The sequence below is a fragment of the Heterocephalus glaber genome, unplaced genomic scaffold, assembly GCF_053883595.1.
Source record: "Heterocephalus glaber isolate CG9 unplaced genomic scaffold, H.glaber_assembly_v1.0 deba00001606, whole genome shotgun sequence".
NCBI classification, from domain to species: domain Eukaryota; kingdom Metazoa; phylum Chordata; class Mammalia; order Rodentia; family Bathyergidae; genus Heterocephalus; species Heterocephalus glaber.
The window spans coordinates 28,273,563-28,297,436 of NW_028258377.1; the positions used below are offsets into that span (position 1 = coordinate 28,273,563).

A 23,874-nucleotide genomic window follows, 5' to 3' on the forward strand; every position below is an offset into this window, starting at 1 on the left:
GTTTTAAGAAAAGGGGGCTGGGAAGGTAGCTCAGTGCCAAGGTCTTGGGTTCAAACCCCAGTACCAAAAAAAATCTTAATCCCAGTTCTTTATAACTTTGCTTTCTTTGGTCTTTGGTGATTAGTGGCTATGCTGGCAAGTGACATACATTAATAGTACCATTCATACATAATTAAGTCCCTTTTAAATTTTTTCTCTTGCTAAGGAAGCAAAAGCTATACACCGTACCTGTTCAATAGCCTGCAGTTAATCAAAATTCTAAATAATCACAAGGACAAATCCTTTACTAGTGGAATTGTATAAATCATGCCTCATTGTCTTGCAGAGATGATGACGGTGGCCATTTGGGGTCAGGGAGAATCCAGAGCAGTCTTGTGACAGGCAGACGTGGGAAATACTTAGGTACAGATGGGACTTCACCAGTTAGTTTCCTGAGGCCCGGTAAAGCTCACTGAGATCCCTGTCTTTCTCCACCCAAGGACAGAGCAGAGCTTCGTGCAGAAGCGCTGGAAGGATGTGCGCGTGGGCGACTTCCTCCAAATGCAGTGCAATGAGGTCATCCCAGCAGACATCCTGCTCCTCTTCTCCTCGGACCCCAGTGGGATCTGCCACCTAGAAACTGCCAACCTGGATGGAGAGACGAACCTGAAGCAAAGATATGTGGTGAAGGGCTTCTCACAGCAGGTATGGCCCATTCTACAATCGTCAGTGCAGAGGTCGCAAGGCGGCACCAAGCTAATGCTACTGGAAAGCTGAAACTTACAGACAGGGGAAAGCAGCCGATACCTCTTTCCCAAGCATGTTAGAAGTACTGGCTCCTCTGAGACAGATTTTATGCCTATATCCAGACAAGGAAACTGAGGCTTACAAAAGCTAAATAACTTGCTGATGGTGTCAGAGTTCCTAAATGGGGCCTCACTCTGTTCATCTTAAAAATTACTCTGAGCTCAAAACCAAGGAGTCTAGGAACTGTTCACATACTTTTGTTCAGCCCTCTCTTCTGTGTTCACCCCAGCTCATCCTTCCCCACCCAGCTCTGGCACCCCCCACTGCTTTGCCCCTTCCTAAGCAGCAGTAAGGTATGAGTAACTATTTTTCCACTTCTACCTTCCTTTTTAAGGGCAGGAAGTGATCACTGAAACTTTCATTGAATCCTCAAACTTACGTGGGTGGTACCTTGGACATGCTAGGGAAAGCATTACTGTTTGGTGGTTATGAGTTCAGGCTCTGGGATCTGATACCTGGATTTAAAGACCAAACACCACCACTAATTAGCCATTTCACCTTAGGCAAGTTACTACCCTGCCACATCTTTGTTCCTTCACCTGGAAAATGGGGACAAAATGATACCTTCCCCACAGGGTAATTCTGGACACTACATGATATGTGCATAAATCACTTAGCATGAAGGCAGCCATAGGATAAGAGAGTAATAAAGAGCTGGTACTAATAGAAATGGTTTTCGCAGGCAATATATGTTGATTTATTGAGGCTGGGTGTGATATTCTGATTTTCAATTAAAACTTCCCTTGTGGGGCTTCATTTCCAACCTGGCACCTTTCTCTAGCCATAGGAAAGAAACACATTCTATCACTTTTCTTCACTCTGCCACTCTTTGGGTGAGATGAAATCAGAGGACAGGGGAGAAAGAAGGCACAGTCACCATTCCTCAGAGGGTCTCACAGGCTGGAGTTCACTCATCCAGACGGATCCTTCTCCAAAGGAGACGGCACAGCCTGCCTCACCTTGCCCTTCCCAAAGCACCTGATGAGCAGTTCTCATAAAATCGTCTTTTAGCTGGACACTGTAGCATACACCTGTAATCCCAGCAGTCTGGGAGGAGGATCACAAGTTCAAACTCAGCCTCGGCAACCTAGTGACTTAGTAAGATCCTATCTCAAAAAACAAAATGAGCTGGGGATGTACCTCAGAGCAAAGGCCTTAGGTTCAACCCCCAGTACCACCAAAAAAAAGTAATAATAAATCCTTTGGTTGCATTGAGTCCTCAAAATTCTCCTCTTGTTCTTTGAATGAGAATCCTAACAGCTGTCCCACAGTTTTGCTGCAATATTGAAATAGGATAAGGAAAAGTGAAGAACAAGCTACAGAATTTGCACCCTACTTTGTGAACTATTCCTGCTCCTGTGGCTGCAGTTGCTGCCATGGGAAATGGGAATGACCCTAACCAGGTCACCACGGTCATCCTCGTACGGCTGTCTGCCCCTCATTCTGCAGGCTGAGTCAGTCTCTGAGCTGAGGCGCGGCCTCTGGGTTTGTCACCCCTTTGCTTGTCCCTCCCATATTCACTGAGTTACCACAGTGTTTACAAAAAGCAGGAGCAGCTCTGGTCTAAGCTCACAGAGTTCAAGACCAGCAGCAGCAATCCACAATGGGGCCCAGGGCCTGGTGGCTGGGTTTCTTGACTGGAAGTTTTTTAACCTTTTTCATTGTTACTTAATACATAATAAATACATGTTATATACACATGCAGGTATGAATGTGTGTGTGTGCATGTGTGTAAGCCTGATACCTTAGCCTGACTACATGCATGACACACTGAGGCTTTTATTATTTCTTTTCTTTAAGTTCTAAGGGTAGGAAACTCGCATTTGCTTATGACTCTCTCCTTCACCCTCCCTAACCTCAAACTCCACATCCAATTCTGAATCTTTTTCACTCTTTCTTGGGCAATCATTTCAGTGTTGTTGCATTTCAGCCAGTGCCTTTCCTGTCTGTCTTTGGCAGTAGCTCCCAAACTATTTCTTGCATATTAATTAATAGCTGGGGATTTAACCAGAATGAAGTCAGGTGAAAGGGTCGTTCACACTCCAGTGCTATGAACCAGCCAATTTAATAAGTCTCTTGAACTCTAACCCTGAATTCTCACAGGACACTTGGCATTTTAAAAAAAAAGTAAGTTCATATTTGAAAAGAAGGTTTATTTGACCTTGAAGATTTCCAGAGTTCTCTATTCTTGTTTTGACTCTCCCCACTTCCCTTTGCTCAAGAGTATCCTTTTCCTAATTCAAAAATAAGCCTGAGCCCACACGATGGGCTTTGTATGATTATCTCATTTATCATCACAACAACCTTAAACATAGGAACTATCACTGTTCCCATTTACACCTGAGGATGCTGGGCTGCAGAGTGCATGTAACTTGCCTACTGTCACTGGGTTGGGACAGTCGGAACCAGAACTCAAAGTTATCCAGAGCCCCAGCTGTGAAAGAAGTCTACAGTCACTCAGCTCCCTGGCCCTTTGTTTACCTAGAGATGCTGACTCGGACCCACATGTTTATCACTTTCAATATTCTTTCCACCTAGAAGTACCGGGTGGCCGGAAGGATTAAAGTAGTAGAATTAAATGTCAGCCCACTCCCTGGGGAGGAAGACTTTGGGCTGCTCTTTGCTACCTTGCTTCTCACTTTTGTAACACAAAAAGATTTCTGAGGATGGATCACTTTTGGCTAATGCTATACCATAGGATTGCCCTGATGATTTGAATGAAGATGTGGGTAAGACTTCCAAAGCACCACATGAGTGTTACAAAGTCAAGATCAGAAGACAGTAGGTTACAAGTTGTAAATATCGTGTACAGCAAAACCTCTCTGATTTTTTTTTTTTTGATACCAGGGATCGAACTCGGGTCCTTACACTTGCGCAGCAGGTGAGGAAACCACTGAGCTAAATCCCCAGCCCTCTCTCTGATATTTAAATAACCCCCAAGAAGAAAAGGAGCGAGTACTAACATGCATTTCTAAACATTTAAGCATAGCAACTTTTTACTCCAGGGATTATATCCTAAAACTATCATAGGGTTGATAGCTCATCACTTAGAGATTTGCTGCAGATAACATTAAGAAAATTTAGGAGTATATCATAATCATCCCTGGGGAAACATTTTAAAATGTACATGCATCCATCCTTCCCTACTGCCACCACTAACTTATGATTCACCAGGACTGAGCAGGGATCTGAGCACACATATTTTGAAAATGTTCCCTCGGGTGATCTTAACATAAATCTATCATCATGTCTTTGAAATCCTAAAGTCACTTGTCACCATGAGAACCAAGCTACCCTCTGTGTGCTTCTTGCTGTGTACTCATGATTGTGTTCTCATCATCCCCATTAGTCCCTGCACCGCCCAATGAGGTGGCATCACTATCTTCATTTGCACATGAAGCTCGGGCCCAGAAAAGATGAATCTTACCAATTGTCTCAGATTTCGAACACCTACAAATATAGGTTTGTTTGGAAACCTAATGTGTTAAAGAGTATCAGTGGCTTTTATTAACTTGTTTTTTCTCTAAATCTCAATAGTCTATGATGCCTTTACTTTCTCAAAAGGGTTTTTGTTAACCACTGATATTTCCAGAAATTTCCTATCCTGTACATCCACCCACTCAAGTTTCTACTCTCTCATTTATATTTAGAGATTATTAAATTCTGCTGAAGTCTGTTAAATCCAGCCTCTTTAGACCAGCATTTTTCAAGGTAGAATGTACCAGTTTAGCGTTTTGATGTTGGATTTCTGTTTCTGGTTAGTTGGTTGGCTTATTTTTCATTCTGGGGATTGAACTCTTTGCATTGTTCACACCGATGTACATCTTCATTTTTTTAAGGCAGGATATTGCTAAATTGCCTAGGCTGGACTCAAACTTGCAATCCTCTGTCTCAGCCTCCCAGATTGCTGTAATTACAGATGTGTGCCACAATGCCTGGATGCCGAACACTTACTGAAAGAAACAGTTCATAAAAAATATGGCTCATGGTCAAGTCCAGTCAAATGAGGAAGCTAATGTTTTGTACATCCCTCTTGGAGGATCCAGTGTTTATTAACATATTAAGGTTTTTAAGAAGGCCCAGAGACAGCAGGTCTGTTAAACTTTAACTCTGGGTGCTCCAAACTTATTTAAGGTCAGAATCATTTTTCAGCACAAATATTTATTAACATGTCTATGGAAATTGGGAATTTGGGGGAAATATTAACTGGATGGTGCCACAGACATCACGACAGGTGGAGAGGGACAGAGAGATTGAAAATCCTCAAGGCCTAGGCAGTTATCCTGCCCTTTCTTGATTAGAATCAAACAGAATTACAAACATAAAGAGCTCCTGAAAAGGGTCTTCCTTCCTTGACACTCTGGTTGCCAGTCTTTTTCAATCCTCTTCTCAGAGTTCAACTCAACCAAACTAATTACTTTTTCAATTGGAAACTTTACTAGTGATAAGCTATCTTTGAATTCTCAAAATTATTGACCTGTTTTTGAAATACTAATTCTCAACTTTCTGGAAAAAGAATGAAAGGGAAAGGATCCAAAATTAGGATTATGCTAAATTCTATCCAGCAGGCAACACTTGATTAGAGAATTAAATTGAACAGTTTTCTCTTTGGTAACATTTCAGTTCCTCAAACCTCTTCTTTAAAAGGGTTTTAGCCTAGAATTTAACATCCAAAAGTGAGTAAGTGTGACATTCATTTTGGTAAGCGGAAAAGTTACCAAAGCAAAAGATCAGAAAGGCATTATTCTTCCAATTAATACTTTAGATCAAACATGTTTCTGGTTATCCATCATCCTTTTCCTTGACAGCTAAGTCCTACTGAAGCATTCACCAGATCATTTCTCAGCACCGGTTTGGAACTTGCGAAGCCAAGTCTGACCAAGGACTATTTATGTCAGCATCAGGTGGGAGCTTACCAGAAAGGTGGAGTCTCAGTCCCTACCCAGGGTAAACCAGATGCTGCATTTTTAACAAGATCCCAAGTGACCCATGGGAACTCATTAAACTTTGAAAAGGACTGGCCTAGAGCATCATTGATTAGTGTAATAATTGTGCCTTTTCTATTTATTGTTCAAGTTAAAAACTTCATTAAGTCTCCCTTTTAACTACCTTGCATCCACCCAGTCAGTACTTAAAAGCCATTTGCTCAGTGAGGAACAGTTGTAGTGTAGATCCTCGGGAGTGAAAATGTGCATGGATTTGAACATATGCAGACAGAGGAGCATTTGCCAGCAAAGGGTTGAGGTCTGGTGGGCAAAAATTGATCACCATCTCAGTTCAGTGATAATAAACTTCAGAGGGAGCAAAAGTTTGTTGCCAGTCTTCTCACACTTGTATACCCTGCGACCCAGGGAAGAATCCTCTCTCCTGCTCGATTTTCTAATCGGTCCTGCCCCATGGGTTCTTCCAAATTTCCATTAAGGATGATATTTAGTGCATTCTATCACTGATTACTTTTGTAACTGTTAGAGATCATATTTTCTTGGATTATTTTAACATCAGTATAACAACATATAACAAAATTAAATGATATCAATAGATAACTTGATTGGATACATACTATATGCTATAGGCAGCTCTTTCAAATATTTTACAGCTATTCACTTTTTCTGTTCCTCACAAATAACTCTATGAAGCAGGTACTTTTTTTTTTTCTTTTATGGTACCAGGGATCGTACTCAGGACCTTGTGCTTTTGAGGCAGGTGCTGGAACCACTGAGCTAAATCCCTGGCCCAAGCAGGTACTTCTATTATCCCTATTTGACAAGTGAGGCAAGAGCGGCTAAGTAACTCTGCTAGAAATGGATTGATCCCAAATTTAAACTCAACCAGGGCTCATTTTTTTCTTTTCATTGTGGAAATTTTCAAGTATATACAAAACTAGAGAGGATAATATGATAAATTTTTACATATTCATCAGCTAATTTCAAATCATGACCAATTTTCTTTTATCTGTATCCCCTTTCTCTACACTTTGAAAATTATCTTGAAGCAGATCTTAAGCATCACATTTCATCTGCAAGTTCAATATGTATCTCTAAAGGATATTAATTTAAGTACACCATTATACCATTATTATATCTTTTTAAAAGGCAATAATCCCTTGATATTAACTTTCAAATTATGGTCAATATCTTTCAGTTTGTTTGAATCAGGATCCAAATAAGGCCAAATACTGAGATTAATTTCTTAAGTTTCTCAATTAGTATGTTCATATGTTCTCTCTCCCTCCCCCCCCCCATTTAGTTTGTGTTGCTTAGTATGCTGCATTGTTTGTTCTAAAAAATTTCTCATGGTCTGGATTCTGCTGATTTCACTGTCTCCCTGTGGTGCCATGTAAAATTTTTCCCTGTCCTCTATATTTCTATAAACTAGTAGTTGGCTACAGTGTCTCAATCAGACTCAAGATAGATTTGGGGGGGGGTGTATGTGTGCCTGTCAGTCTGTCTGTCTCAATATTATATCATAGGAAATACAGTGTATTGTCATTTTGAGTCACAAAGTGACTGTCATTTTTCAATGTTGTAGTCACTGATGGTTGTTTAGATCCATTAATTCAATGAGTAAAAAATGGTGATATTCTAATGGATTTATTTTAAAAATCTCCCTTAATCAAGTATTTCATTACATTGAGATGTCCCCTGTATAGCAAACGCAGGATGTGTTTATTTTTTTCTTCCATTTAACAGTTTTAAAAATGAGTTGATTCTCTAGCATCCTCCAAAGGTGTCTACTGAGTTTTTCTTTTAATGTCAATAAGAATTATAGGTTTAAACTGATCTGATCCCTATCAAATCAGTACAGTTGTTATCTATATTGACTGCCTATCTTTTGCCAGTAGGAACATCTTCAGAAGTGATCTCCGAGCTCTTTTGACATGACCTCAATCGTCTTTGATAGATATGGTTTCTTTCCATAGAAACGTGTATGTAGAAACGACAGTAAGTACTTGCTAGAAGTACATATTGCTATCTGGAGGATCATTATTTCTATGCCATCTTGGACAGAACTAGGACTTTTAAATAGTAAATACATCAGGATCCATTTGATAACACAATTCAAATTCAGGACTAGAGTTTTGTACTCCATCTCATCAGTTCTCAATATGGACTCTTCTGCGCATTGGATGAAGCCCTACACTACTCTACTGTATCACCTCTTTTTGAGAGTTAACACAGAAATTCTTTGAGGTAGAAAAGGAAGGAATTAGCAGTTTTTTAAAGATGAGACTTCTGAGAGATTCAATTAGTCAGACAATCCAATTAACATAGCATTTAGTCAGGATTAGAACTCAGTTCTTATTTACCTAATTATTTTTCCATTTAAAATAATTCTTAGATCCACTTATATGCACCTTTCATTTCTGAGATAAATATAATTTTATAAATGTGAAAATAATAAAGCTATATAAGTTTTAGGTTATGGTCATTTATAATAATAATAATTTGATGATGACAGAACAACCCTATAAAGAACTGTTACTTTTATATTTTGTGGCTCTGTAGCCTCCTTTTAGTAATTTTCTCCTCCAATGTCCTATTGAGGTTTGTCACACACAAACACACACCCCCCACATGCACAACACAGATATGGAAGATCCCTTCTCACCAGTGTGTAGCATTATTTGCACATTTGCATTAAAAATCTCTTTTCTATTTTTATCCCTTCAGAGTCTTGTGAGGCAGATCTACTAGGCTATGTGAAAGATGTAATCACACTAAGGTAACAGTGGATGATAGCTTAAAGATTTCTACCTTCCCACTCCTTCCATACCTCAAGATAATATATTTACATTTTAATATTGGCCTTCACTGCCTTAACCCTTGTGGATAATTATGGGTAAGGTCAATATGGGAAACATCTTTTGTATCAAATGATAGCTATACCAATATGATATATGGATTAGTCAAAATCCTGCAAAAGAATACTCATATGAAGTAGCTTGAAATAAAAAGGAGCTTAATGGAATAATGTAGGGGTGAGTGAGGCCTTAGGGTCATGAGCAACCAGGAGGTCAGATTCCATCAGTATGACCTTCATCTCTCTTCTGTGCTTCTCTACGTTTTGGCTCTATTCTCTCAGACCAGCTTCCTTCATGTGGAAGGAAGCAGGGCACTAACAATACTTCAGCCTGCACTCTAACCCACAGAGGAGGATTAGACATCTTCCCTGATATCTTCATTGAAAAAGCATCACAGAGAAAGAGACTGATTGGCCTGGCTGGCAGCATGTGTCCATCCCCAGACCAACTCTAGCCAGAGAAGGATTCTGTGACTGGCATCCTCCATTTGACTTTCATGGGTGACCCTGGCCAGAGGAGTGGGAGATTTCTGAACAGCACAGCAATAAATATTCATCACACCTACTACACATCAGGGCTGTACAAGTCTAATTTATGTATTCCCAGAGTCACCCATCCTTTTAGAAAAGGGCTGAATAGCCTCTGTGTCTCCCCTATGGCACCTGGTGCAATTCCCTCTTCCCAAAATGCTCTTTCCTGCCTGAGCTTTCTCTCCCTAGGCAACATTCTAGGTGGTGCACCAGAGTTATTCATCCCTTTCTCTGTGTTCCCATGCAAGAACTTTGTTCTTGTCTCTCTCAACTATTTTATTTAATAAATTTACTTGCTCAACCTCATAGGAGCTCCTCCTGTTGCCAAACACTGTGCTACGATTGTTTTTAGTGTTGTTTATCAGCAGAAATGGCACCTTATGATTATATCTTCTGTGAACACCTTAATATAATTTCTTAAACTGAAATTCATACTCTCTTCTTTGTGACCTCTTTGGCCAAAAACATTGACTCTTATAGCATTTTTCTTGTGTCTCATTTACCAAAGCAAGGAAAATTGGTACAGAAAAGTTTTGACTGTGCAATATTTTCTTAAGATGCCACTACCCATCCACTGGCAGCAGCCCATATTTCAGGCATTGTGTCATTTATTCACTCATTTATCCACCAAGGATTGACCAGGGTCCTTCTATGCAGCGGATGCTGTAGATATTCTAGACCTCCAGGGGAGACAGGCTGTGAGTGTTTGTTCTAACAGGGAATTACACTGACAGTTATTAACAAACTCTGCCAACAAGTAATGTCTGACAGAAAGAAAATCATCCTTTTTGCTATATTTGCTTGGAAGGCCACACTCATGTCTTACACGTTGGAGAAATGCCGTAACAAGATTTCAAGATCAGTCAGCCCTTGGAAAAGAGGAACTCAGATGATAAGGAATTCTTGGATAGTCACACAGCCCTCCAGCCCAGTCTGAGCACTGTGTGCCAGAATGGCTGGGGCAGAGAGGCCCCTCAGGGTGACTGAATTATCCACTTCCTCATCCAGAGTGGAGGAAAGTAACTGCCAGTTGCTCTGTTATGAGTTATCTTGAAAAGAACTCTCACCAACCAGGAAACAGAAAGGTTATCAAGTACTGGTGTCTTTAGATAAGATTCTCAGAAATCCTAGGGTTGTTGAATTTGTATTCCTGGAAGAAAAAGTTCAATCACCTAGCTCAGCAGCTGGGGTGTGAGGAACATTCGCTTTCACCATTTAGACAAACTGCTAAAGGAAGGGAGGAAAAAACCCTGTAAGTGGTGTTGTTCTAAGGTTGCGACATACCTTCCACATTGATTTCTTGGTTGCCATACTTTGCCTACTCCGTGACTCCTACTAGTTGGTTCAGTCCAGGTGAGCAGACAACAGGCTAGGTTCACTTCTGCTTCTTTGTTGTGCTCATCCCAGGCACCAGTGGTTGTTCTTGATGGTGCTTTAGCCTGGGCATCATGTAAACACAAGCTCAGAGCTGCACCTAATTTAGTGATCACTGATCCAACCCTTCTGTTTTAACAAACATCCTTGGCTTGTAGTAAAAACTCAATTAAATGCCCTCTGTGTTAGAAGAGTTTGGCTGGTTTCTTTTCAATCAGCAAAATCTTTATTGAATAATATTTTCTAATGGCCCTAGAGGGGTTTCAAAGTGATTAAAACATAGTTTCAATCTTCTGAGAATTTAGGACTGTGGCTCCCTATTTTCTTTATAGCATAAAGACTGTTTTGACAAAAAAAAGTAGTAGCGCTTTCAATGTCCATTATTTTATAATGTTCATATTTTTTAAAAGCTCCTGAGTTTGGTGACCTTCCTAAATGAATTTGTAGTTTACTAATCTCAAGGATTTCCACAGAAGTCTGAAAAATAGTGGTAGAGGTGTGTATGAGACTTCTTTTTACTCCACCTGCCAACAGCATTTTGAAATACATAGGGAAACTGTGGACAGGTTACAATAGCTTAGTTTACCAACTGGGAAACACTGACTTACAGAATCAGCTCGGTATTGGACAGTTTAAAAAGTAAGACATAGCAAGTTAGAAGTGAGTGGTTGGACATTAAGAATTGTACAAGTTCAAAGAAGAAGAGATTGCTATGGTCCAAGGTAGCCGGGCATGGGTTCCTGAGAGGTGAAACCCTTGAACTTGAAAATCAAAGTTGAAGAGGATGGCCAATATAGAAAATGTAGGACTAGAGCATTAAAATTCCCCAGAGTCTGCTTTTGAAACACAGACAGCACTAAATGCTTCAAGTAAAGAACAAGTATAAAGTTGAGAATGAGAAAAGCCTGAGTTCTGATGAGTAACTGGGGCAAGTAACTTAGTGTAATCAACACAGTTTCCTCCTCAATAAAATAGGCCTAGCCTGTCTCAAATACTTCATAGGTGATTTGGGAAAATCAAATAATAGAAGGTAAATAAGGGGCTCCATTTTGTAAATTATAACTTTAGCAAATAATATTATTTTTAAGGCCCGGAAGTTATTTAATATGCCAATGAGACTGAGCAGGCTGTCCTGTTGGATAGGACTCTTTTGCAAGTAACAGATGATTTTAATAGAAACAAAACAGAGTTATTGCAAGAATGTCCTGGGGAAGTAATAGAAGGGAGAAGCATATGATCTGACACACAGAATAAAAAATAATCTGAAGATCCATGCTCAGAAAAAATAAGAATCAGAAAAAAAACTTCAGGGTAGTGGAGTATCGATAGCAGGAATTGCTTGATGGTCTCGTATTTTCCTTTGCCTTCCTTGAGCATTACACCCAATTCAAAGTCTCATAGTGGAAGAGTCTAGGGGGCAGGGCATCTAGACTTATAGTGCAATTGAGATTAGGAACCAGGAAGATAAGGTAATTTCCCAAAAGGAAGTCAAAGGGTTGTTATGTAAAAAAGGAGCAAAGGAAGGTGGGTAGACAGAAAACAAAGATCCAGCAGGAACAATTTCTAAGGATTGCACATGGGTTTACTTAACCACATTTTTTGATCAACTTGATATCCAGTTGAGAAAAAATAATGGTAAATAAAGCTTGGGGCACATGCAAAAGAAATAGGTGTGTTCCAGCTACTAAAATGTATTTCAGACTGATTGCTTCATTCGTGCCTTTCCAGTGGCCCTAGGCAGCAGCGAGGTTGCTCTATCTGGGACATAGGTCTGCAAAGGGCCTCCACCCCAGGGAGTAGTTATACCCAGCCCTTGGCCCGCTTTCTTTGGTTTCAAAGGCATGCCACTGACACACCTGAGCGAGACTGCGAACCTTGAGTTGTTTTATGGCTGCAGGAATTAGTTTGAGCCATAGCCTCTCTCTTCTTTCTGATTTTGTCTTACTTCCCCCATGGCCCATATATCATGAGTATTCAATAAATGCTTAAATTCATAAACAAATGAAAGGGAGACTAGGCTAGCCCAAGTTGGGATCCAGGGCATTGAAGATATTTTTTGTTAGTTGAGCCAAAGAATGCCCAGAAAAAAGTGACTTCATTCCTACAAATCAAAGTTAAGATTACAACTGAGATTTCCTTTAATTTTGTAGATCAGTGTTTACAGTGATTGCTGCATTGTATCTCCTCATCCATCATCATTAAATATACACCTTCCTAGAACTACCCTCTCCAGTACTAACCTCACCTCCACAAATCTTTATGGTGCACCTATTAAACCAAGTCTTCTGGGAGCTGCCCCTGAGGAAGCTGTCAACCTTCCAGCCAGTGTGCAGATTGAGACACCATCATGTTAAACAGAAGCATAAACATGATGGGGTGGAGCCACATTTCTAACTGTTGGGGGTAAAAACATATATGGGGATTAGAGTAGGCTTTATAGAAGTAGAAAAAAAATCTTAAATGCTAAAGTAAAAATCCTCGAAAGAATTTTTTTTTAAGTTTATTGGTACATTTTAGGTATACAATACAGTTACTTTCATCACTGGGATCTTGTACCTTTACGTGATGTATCTTGATTCTTATTTTTTCCCCCTTCCCCTGCCCTCCCTTCAACCCCTCCACCCCTCCCTATTTACAGAGACTTTGTTTCCATTTTTTCCTTTTCTCATACATTTTTCTTTCCCCTCTTTCCTTTCCCCTATCCCTCCCACTTCCCCTACCCCTTTAGACCTTTTCTTCCTATTTCACAATATCAATTATACATTTTGATCCTTATTTACACTTTTAGAATGTTTTTTAAGGGTTTAATGCCTTAACTTCTACCCTTATCCTTTAAAATGTAAATATACTTGAAAGAGTTAATATTGAACTAAATATGTAATTTTTATATATTTTCTACTGTGTATTAGGGAAGGAATTCATTATATCAAGTACAAAGATAGGTAAGTAGACCAAAGCTAGCCTTAGCAATTTAGAAAGATCCTGTCTCAAAATTTAAAAATAAATGGGAACTGGGCATTTAGCTCAGTGATTCCAGTGCCTGCCTCGAAAGCGCAAGGTCCCGCATTCGATCCCCGGTACCAAAAAATAAAAAAATAAAAAATAAAAGGCTTGGGATGTAGCTCAGTTGGTTGAACACTTGCCTAGCATGCACAGGGCTGTAGGTTCAATATTAGTACTGCAAAAACAATAAAAAGTAAAAGGAGCAGAGATGAAAATAAGGCCAAGAGGAGCACTTGAACACTAATCTTTCATCAGAACATATCTGGCAGAGCTCATCATGAGAATTAAAGGAAGTAGCATGTATAAAATATGTAGTTGGTCCATGGCATATTCTAGGCACTCAACTAAGGCTGCAGCAGTAATGAAAATAGGAGAAAGAAGAAGAGGAATACAGGTATGATGCCAATGATGGCAACAGTGATTGGCTTTCTATTCCATTTATATGAGATGCAATCCTAGCTCTGCTACTCACCAACCATGAAATAATCGCTTTTCTTCAGACTCTTTGTACACATGTGAAAACTTCTTAAAGTCACTGTGAGAATGTACTGTCAGGGGTCCAGTCCATAGTAAGTTCTCAAGACAGGTAGGTCTGCCCTACCTGTGAAAGGCAGAGGCATATACTCTTCTCTGTTCTCCGTGTGACATTTTCTCCCTGTGCCTTGACTATAGTCAGTGGAACTTGCATCAAAGGCCAGTGCCTTAGATGAGAGACTGAGTCAAAAAGGAAAAGTTAATAATTTGAGCTTCATTCATATACTAAGAAAAACTGTAGGGTGGTAAGGGGAGCCCTGCCCCTCTCAGAAGGGAGTCAGAGTTCCTGAACAGGGTTAAAATGAGGGCTCTGGCAGATTCTATGCAGCTTGGTAGCTCCTCCATCCTCGGGTTGTATCGAGGCAGCTCCTTGGGAGTGAGCTGCCACAGCCCCTTACAGGCAGGGACCTGAGGGGTAATTTCTGCAGTCAGCAGGACCCATGTGCCTTTCTCAGCACTCTATCTTAGAAAGGGCAGAACAAGCCCAGGGACTAGGTAGCTAGGACTAAGGTCACCTCTCCGTGCAGAGAGAAGACAGGCAGAGGATCCCTCCAGTGCCCAGAAGGAAAGGACTTCAGGAGGATGTATACTCAAAGCTCCCCTCAGAGCACCAAGAGAGTCCAGGTCACCTTTTCTGTGGATCCGAAGGGACTCCAGGGACAAAGAGTCACTGCGGAAGGCCCTTTAGCTCTGAGACCCCACTGCCACTCATCTCCGAAATGAGCCTGGCTTTTGAAACCAGCCAGGAGCTGAGTGGTGCGGATGAGGAATGAAGCACACACCTTAATCAGGGGAGGGAAGCAGCTGACAAATTACAGCATGATTTGTCATCATCTCAGAACTTGGCAAGTGTTTGTCCCTGAAGGAATTGATACCTGGAGGGGAAAGGGCCATATATTTAGAAACTCCTGGATGGGTAATTTATTTCGAGAGTGAAGAGTTTAGGCTGGTTCCCCTACAGGTGTGATGGACAGTATATTCACACAGAGACAGAAAATCCTATCATTTCTTTGCATCAATTTGGCCCTTTGAACAAGGGTACCTGGCAGCTCAGCGATAACTTCACTCTCCATGCTAAAGGCTTCACTCCAGAAACAATTTCCAACCCACCTTTGCACTCCCACCTTCTACTTGCATAGTATGTGACACATTTCAGAGCTTTTCCACACTGATTCTACCTTCCAAGGCACAAATGAGGGGCAAGTCAGGTGCTGTTAGCCCCACTGTACAGACAAAGAAACTGAGGCTTGAGAGTAGAGCATAGGATTAGCCAATGAGAAACAGGGTTAGGAAACAAGATCTCACCCTTTCTATAGTTTGCCCCTATTGTACTATAAAACCTTGTACAACTGCAATACCATTTTTAAAACGTGTTTTAAATTCTTATTTACACATTTCTTCCCCAGGAGGCAGTGTGCTGGGACAGTTAAAAAACAGAGGTCTGCAGTTAGACTTAGATGCAGATCCCAGGCCTGGTATGACATAGACAGCCTACTCTACCCTTCTGAATCACATACCTCCTGCTCTCAAGAGGGAATAAGTGAAGTTCCTGTTGCATAGCCTAATTGTCAGCTTTGAAAATAAGTACCGTGCATAAAGTTCTCCACACAGGGCAAGCAGAAATAAGAGTCCAGTAAGAGCGATTTATTTGGTTTCACCAGCTCCTATTTTTACAACAATTTTCTAATAGCAAAATAAAGTGAAACACTATAAATAGTCAATGGTGAAATGGTTAAAGGAAATACGGTGCATTCATATAGTTAGTAGGTTTCTATTCAAGTATTAATAAAGATTTTTAAATTAACAAATATGTTGAAGATATAAGAACACTAACTCATTTTTGAAGTGCACAAATGTGTATATGCATAACTATATATGTGGGTGTATCTTTTAATCCCTGATTTTAATCCCTGAATAAAAGATATATGAAAGGTATATAGAAGTGTATCAGATGTGGCCATCTCTAGATATGCAGTTTACAATCCCTTTCTCTGGAGTCTGTATTGCTCAGTACCCTCTAGGTACATGGGGCTGTTTAACTTGAAATTAAGCTTAAAAACCAATTCCTGGGTCAGACTACCATCCTCGGGGGCTCAGAACCTCGTGTGACCCTGGACAGTGCAGACTTACAACGTGACCATCATGGCAGCAAGTTCTACTGGACCGCATGGGGCCAGGGGCTCTGAGCCAGGTGTGCCAGAGAAGCATGTTCAGGGCAGCCAGATTTCTCCACCCCATATATGACTTCTCATTCGTATCTACTTTCTCCTCCTTACTGAGGATTTTACTCTTTTCTTCTGACACATTACAACTACTACAGGGTGGCAAAACAGGGATCACCTCACTTCCCATGGTTCTAATGGTGATTAGCTCTCTGATTGTCCTATTAAGACTAGATCCCTCTGACTTAATAACCTCACAGTTCTCTCTCTCACAGGAGGGACAGTTCCAACCAGAGCATTTCCACAACACCATCGTGTGTGAAAAACCCAACAACCACCTCAACAAATTTAAGGGTTACCTGTAAGTATTGAATGCCCCTTTAGTATTAGTAAATATCACTTTGCAGCTGGAAAGTATGTTTTCTCAAAATGACCAGATAAGTACCTAGATGCTGAGGGAGTTTTTCTTTTTATTATAAAGAAGAACTAGAGAGATCTAAGTTGGGAAATATTTTCTTTTTCAGTTCTGAGTGGCTGTTAATTATTTGTCAAGGTTAAATACACTAGTGGTTTATTTAGAACTTTGGTGGACTAGCATCAAAATTAAGGCCATGCTGTGATTCAGGAGGGGAAAATGTTGTAACTCAGGTGGATCTTATGAAAGAGACTGTACTGATTTGGGGGACTTTAGCATTTGACAGTTCCGGGGTTGAATCAGGGTTCTTCTTCCAATCTTAAGCCATGTGAGCTTGGGTAAAATGATTAACTCCTCCATTGCCACATATGTAAAATACTAATCATAACAGATTCTTCTTTTCTAAGATTAAAGTTTACCATTTGCAAGGCCCTTAGCAGAGCAACTGGCAAACAATAGATGTTCAATTAATGGTGGCTTCTGTAGCTGCAATTATTGTTATTCATCTTCTTCAACTTTGGTTCAGCCTAAGAATTTTATTGTAATTCTCTTGATATATCAGACTACTGGTTTTTCTGCAAAATAAGAACAATGATAGCAGGTGTAAATAAATGTGCTTCTCCAGTGTTTTCATAGTTCTTAGGGTGCTCACAGAACATCGTCTCATGCAGCCTTCACAGCTGCCCAGGAAGTGGGGACATGATCACCACTTTCAGACAGGGAATTTGGGATGTAACACTTCAAAATTCATCCAAATTCACACAGCAGATGCAGGACAAAGTCAGGACTTCCATGTGAATCTTTTGACTCCAACCCCAAAGTGTATTCCATTGCCCTGGTTTACTGAGCTCAGCCATATTATGGCAATTTCCTAGTGACAGGGCCCAGGAGGAGGCTTGAGAAGACTTATGGGCACACAGGTGGCTCTGTTTTCTTCTACCCACAAGTTCTTTTGCCATATGGGATATCCAAAGGAGAAATATGAGCACGCAAAGAACAATATAAGAGAAAGAGAAGTTTATTTTTGGTGCTGGGAACTGAACCTAGGGATTCACATGCACATGCTCTACCACTGAACTACATCCCAGCTGAGCAGCAGTAGCTTTTAAAGGCAGATTACTTTGAAATGCTCACAGAAAACAGATAGAGACTGGCAGAGAAAGGCAGGAGCTGGAAAAGAGGAAGACTTTATTGCAGGCACCTGGCCAGGCAGAACTGGTCACAGGCACTGGCAAGAAATACACCCCTTGTGCCCAAGGCTTCTGCAGTTGGTTCATCCCAAGTCATGTGCCTTGACTCCTCCTCCTTATTCATTCAGAGGACAGCTTTGTTGCTAGATACCTATCTGTGACCCTTTCTCCTTCTAGGCCCTTCTGTAAGCAGCCAACCTTTCTCAGCTGTCAACCTGGGCTGCTGTCCACCTTCCTCAGATTTTAGGACAGAACCTCCTCAGCTCCACTCAGTCAATACCTCCTTTTCCTGAGCCTCACAGATGAACAGTGAAAATGCAGCTGGTTAGCCAACCCATCCGTGAGTGATGGAGAATTCTTGCATGTGGTCCCATATCCCTGCTGTGCCAGCAAGAAGAATGCCCCAGGCCAGCACCCACAGACAGCCTACACTCTTTCCTGAGTAAACCCTGGTCTGATGTACTGGGTTTCCAGAAGCTTGTGTGGGTCACCTTCAAGAGTTCTCTGTACCTGCACAGGTTGCCTCAAAGAGAAACAGCTTGTGGTGATCTGGCTGAAGTATTAGCAGTGTCAGATTTGAAAATGCAACTTTTAAACAAATAACTCTGTATAGAGCAGTGGTTCCTCACCAAGGGACATCTCCCTCTTCCCCAACCAGGGGACAACTAGCAATGTCTGGAGGCATTTTCAATTGTCACAACTGAGGAGGGGGACAACTGGCATCTTGTGGGTAAAGGGCCAGGGATGCTGCCCAACTTCCTACAAAGCACTAGATAGACCCACAACAAAAATCATCCTGCCTAAAATGGTAATGGTGCCAAAACTGAGAATTGCCCCTCTGCAGTCTGTTCAGTGGAGCATCCCTATAAACAAAGTGCACCAAATGGTAGTTCTTCAAATCACAAGCTACAGACAGTGACACAGTCAAGATTTATCAGCTGGGCATGGTGGTACGTACCTGTACTCCCAACTCTCGGGAGGCAGAGGCAGGAGGATCACTGTGAGTTCAAAAAAGAACAACAAGATTCCCCATTCCACTATTCAGTCCACAGCCAGGCTCCTCCTTGGTAAAGAAAGGGGAAATTGGGTCCCCAAAAGCCATTCTTGGACCACTTTCATGATTTTTAACATATTTGTCAAAAATCTATACTTTTATCTACTGAACTTTTAATTGGCTTGATTTTATTAAATTTATTTAAAAAGGAAAATTCCTATCACTGGCCTTGTGGGAAACCAGTATCACTGGCCACACATGGACAATCATAGTAAAAATGTGTATAATGAAATCAAAATTGTTATTATTCCAATTATTAAATTCCAATTATTCTCCAAAGCCCCTTCTTTATTACAAAGTGTAACAAAGCCATTCCACTGCTCCCAGCCCAGAGGAAGGGGCTGCTGGGATGCTGTACCATCGCTCACAGGGCAGAGGTGAGCTGTGTGGGTGCCAACAGCACCCACACCCCGAGACACATAAACAAGTCTCAAAACCAGACTTCCAGATCACCTACAGCAACCCCAAAGGGAAAGGACATGGAACAATCTGATACTCAACCACCTAGATGCCCTGAACTGGCAACAAAAGAGGATCTGGAAAAAATGAAATCAGAAATAATTTCTCAGATAAAAGCAGAGATTGTGCCCATAGTGCAAGACATGATTAATAAATCTAGAGAGGACACAGATTAAAAAAAAAATAGAGGAGCTGAGGAACATGATGGAATCCCAACATAGGAAACAAAAGAAATCCATAAAACAGACACAAACAGACTTCCAGGAGATAAAAAACTCCACTGAAAGTCTGCACAGCAGAATGAGCCAATGTGAGGACAGAATTTCAGATATAGAAGATAAGACTGCAATTAGTGACCAGGAAAAGAAAAATTGCTTCAAAATTGTAAGGGACCATGAGAAATCAATCCAGCAGCTGCTAGACAATGCAAAGAAGAATAACATAAGACTGATTGGAGTCAATGAAGAAACAGGAGAGAGTACAGATGACAAAAAAAAAAACTGTTCACAGAAGTAATGGCAGTAAACTTCCCAAGCAAGGGGAAAGAACTTGACATACAGATAAGTGAGGCAGATAGCACTCCAAATAACCTTGATAAAAAAATCTATACATAGGCATATAACTGTTAAGATTCCAGAAACCAAACAGAAGAACAAAGTTCTACAAGCAGTTATAGAAAAGAAACAAATCACATACAAAGGAAAGCCCATCAGAATCACAGCAGACTTCTCAACACAAACCCCCAAGGCAAGAACATCTTGGAGTGATGTATCCCAAGCCCTAAGGAAAACAGCCTCCAACCCAGATTAATGTACCCTGCAAAACTATCTTTCAAAATTGATGGAGAAATAAGATACTTTCATGACAAAGAGCACCCTAGGAATTTCATGAATACCAAACCAGCACTCCAAAATTTTTACATAATATCCTAGGAACAGACAATGAGGATCACATCCCCAGGAAGCAAAGCAGAATGAATCCATCAGGTTCAACAAGAAATTAAATGTAAAGGGGGAGAATCCAACAAAAAGAAAAAGTCATGACAATGATGTCAATACGTATCAATTATAACCATCAATGTTAATAGTCTCAATTCACCAATCAAAAGAAATAGACTGGCAGAATGGGTCAAGAAGCAAAATCCAACAATATGCTGCACACGAGAAACACATTTAATTCAAAAAGAAATGCATAGATTGAAAGTTAAACAGTTGAAAACAATACTCCATGTGACAGGAACCCAAAAAATCCTCTTTGCAGGTCAAGTGGATTTCAAACCAACACTGATTAAGAGAGACAAAGATGGACACTACATCCTTGTAAAGGGAACAATCCAACAGGAAGAAATGACAATCATAAATATCTATGCACCAAACACTAGTGCGCCCAACTATATAAAACAAATACTAACTGACATGAAAAGTTGTATATGCACTAATACAATAGTAGTAGGGACCTCAATACCCCACTGTCACAAATAGATAGATCAACTAGACAAAAAATAAGCAACGAAATACTGGAACTCAATCAAACTCTTCAGCAAATGAACTTAACAGATGTTCACAGAGTGTTCCACCCCACAAAATCAGAATACACATTCTTTTCAACTGCATGCAGGTTGTTCTCCTAAATAGACCAAATACTCAGAGAACATGTTTAAATAAGTGCAAAGGAATTAATGTTATCCTCTGTATATTATCAGAAGATAGTTCAATGAAATTGGAGATCAATAACAACAGAAACTGCAAAAATTACATAAACACATGGAAATTGAGCACTCCACTTCTGAATAACCAAAGGGTCACAGTTGAAATTAAAGAAGAAATCAGGCAGTTCCTTCAATTAAATGACACTATAACATATCGGAATCTATGGGACACAATGAAAGCAGTCTTATGAGGGAAATTCATAGCAGTGAATACACATATTAGGAAAACAGAATGAGCCCAATGAAACAACCTGATGCTGAACCTCAAGCTTCTAGAAAAAGAAGAGCAGGACAACCCCAAAGCTCATACAAGGGAGGAAATTATAAAGATCAGAGGAGAAATCAATGCAATGGAGACTAAGAGAACGATACAAAAAATCAATGAAGCCAAGAGTTGGCTCTTCGAAAGAATCAACAAAATTGACAAAGCCTTAGCCAACCTTATGAGAAAAATGAAAGAAAAGGCCCAAATCCATGCAATTAGGAATGAAAAGGGTGAAATTACAACACACCCAGCAGAAATCCAGAGGATCACCAATATCTACTTCCAGAACCTATACGCCAATAAGATGGAAAACACAAAAGAAATGGACAAATTCCTATATACATATGAATTACCAAAGTTGAATGAAGACCTAATAATTCTAAAAAACCCAATATCAATCAATGAAATTGAAAACATAATTAAAAACTTACCAACTAAAAAAAGCTCGGGTCCTGATGGCTTCACTGCTGAATTCTATAAGACATTTAGAGAGGAACTCCTGCCATTACTGTTTAAACTCTTCAACAAAATTGAAAGGGAAGCAATACTCCCAAATTAATTCCTGGAAGCAAGCATCACCTTGATCCCCAAAGCAGAGAAAGACTCAACCAAAAAAGAGAACTATAGGCCAAACACACTAATGAACATAGATGAAAAAAATCCTTAATAAGGTACTGGCAAATAGAATGCAGAAGATCATCAAGAAGATCATACACCCTGATCAAGTGGGATTCATCCCAGGGATGCAGGGATGGTTTAACATATGCAAATCAATCAATGTAATACACTCTATCAATAGAGCCAAGGACAAAAAATATATGATTATCTCCATAGATGCAGAAAAAGCATTTGACAAAATCCAACATGCATTTATGATAAACCAGACAAAAAATTAGAACAGATGGTCTCTACCTCAATCTGATAAAAGCCATTTATGAAAAACCAACAGCCAAGATCATACTAGATGGTCAAAAACTGAAATCCTTCACACTAAAATCAGGAACAAGACAAGGATATCCACTGTCACCACTCTTGTTCAACATAGTTTTGAAAACATTAGTCGAGGAAATCAGACTAGAGAAAGAAAGAAGTTAAATTGTCATTATTTGCAGATGACATGATACTCTATGTAGAAGACCCCAAGAACTCCACCAAAAGTCTTCTAGACTTAATAACCAAATTCAGTAGAGTAGATGGATACAAGGTCAACACACAAAAATCAATAGCTTTCCTCCACATGAACAACAGACTCACTGAGACAGAAATAGGGCAAACCATTCCTTTCACAATAACATACAAATATTGAAATGCCTAGGAATCAATCTAATGAAAGGAATCAATCTAATGAAAGAAATCAAAGGCCTCGTCTCTGAAAACTATAGCACTCTGAAAAGAGAGATCGAAGATGATATCAGAAAATGGAAAGACATCCCCTGCTCCTGAGTAGGAAGGATCAACATAGTAAAAATGGCCATTCTTCTAAAACTTGTATTAGATTCAATGCAATCCCAATTAAAATCCCAGCATCATACTTCCTGGACCTTGAGAAAACAATCCAAAAATTCATTTGGAACAAGAAGAGACCCGGATTAGCAAAAGCAATCCCAGGCAACAGAGACATGGCAGGGGGTATCACAACCCCCAACTTGAAACTATACTACAAAGCTACTGTGATAAAAACAGCATGGTACTAGAAAAGAAACAGGCCTGAGGATCAGTGGAACAGATTAGAAGATGCAGAAACAATGCCAGACACACTCAGCCACCTCATCTTCAATAAAGGAGCCAAACACCCTCACTGGAGGAAAGATAGCCTCTTTAATAAATGGTGCTGGAAAAATTGGGTTTCAACTTGCCAAAGACTAAAACTAGACCTATATCTGCACTCAACTAAAATCAAACTGAATTAAAGATCCAAATATTAAAACAGAAACGCTGATCTGGCTGGAACTGAGGTTAGATAGAACTCTTGAAGACATTGGTGTAGGAAAAGATTTTATGAACAAAATCTCAGTTGCCCGTGAACTAGCACAAACAACCAACAAGTGGGATCTCTTCTTATTAAAAAGCTTCTGCACAGCAAAAGAAACCACCAACAGTGTGAAGAGACAACCCATAATGTGGGAAAAAATTTTCACCAGTGGTCCCTCAGACAAAGGCCTACTATCTCAAATCTATAAAGTTTAAAGACCCAATCCAAAAATTGGCATCTGAAATGAACAGATATTTCTCACACAAAGAAGTAGAAATGGCAAATAAACACATGAAAAAATGTTCAACATCACTGGTCATTGGAGAGATGTAAATGAAACCAACGCTGAGATTCCACCTCACCCCAGAAAGAATGGCTGCTATCATGAAATCAACCAATAACAAATGCTGGCAAGGCTGTGGGGAAAGAGGAACCCTGCTCCACTGCTGATGGGAGTGTAGACTGGTGCAACCACTGTGGAAATCAGTATGGAGATACTTCAAAAACTAGGACTGGAAGTCCCATTTGACCCAGCTATTCCCCTGCTGGGTATCTTCCCGAAAGAATTAAAAGAATCATACCACAGTGATATATGTGCACCCATATTCATAGCAGCACAAC

General features: G+C 40.2%; 2 protein-coding genes across 10 annotated transcripts in view; one reads left to right on the top strand and one right to left on the bottom strand.

Moving 5' to 3' along the window:
- Nucleotides 1-23,874, top strand: part of Atp10b (ATPase phospholipid transporting 10B (putative)) — a 102,166-nt gene that overhangs the window by 15,030 nt on the left and 63,262 nt on the right. For 2 of the 4 annotated variants that reach the window (XM_087194872.1, XM_087194873.1), the window contains 2 exons: nucleotides 480-684; nucleotides 16,451-16,551. In XM_087194872.1, coding sequence (XP_087050998.1) covers nucleotides 480-684; nucleotides 16,451-16,551 — 306 coding nt within the window. The remainder of the gene's footprint in view (nucleotides 1-479; nucleotides 685-16,450; nucleotides 16,552-23,874) is intronic. The other 2 variants (XM_004836440.3, XM_004836441.4) reach the window with 1 other exon arrangement.
- LOC147822978 (uncharacterized) overlaps nucleotides 1-23,874 on the bottom strand; it is a 231,923-nt gene that overhangs the window by 14,758 nt on the left and 193,291 nt on the right. The window lies entirely within an intron of this gene.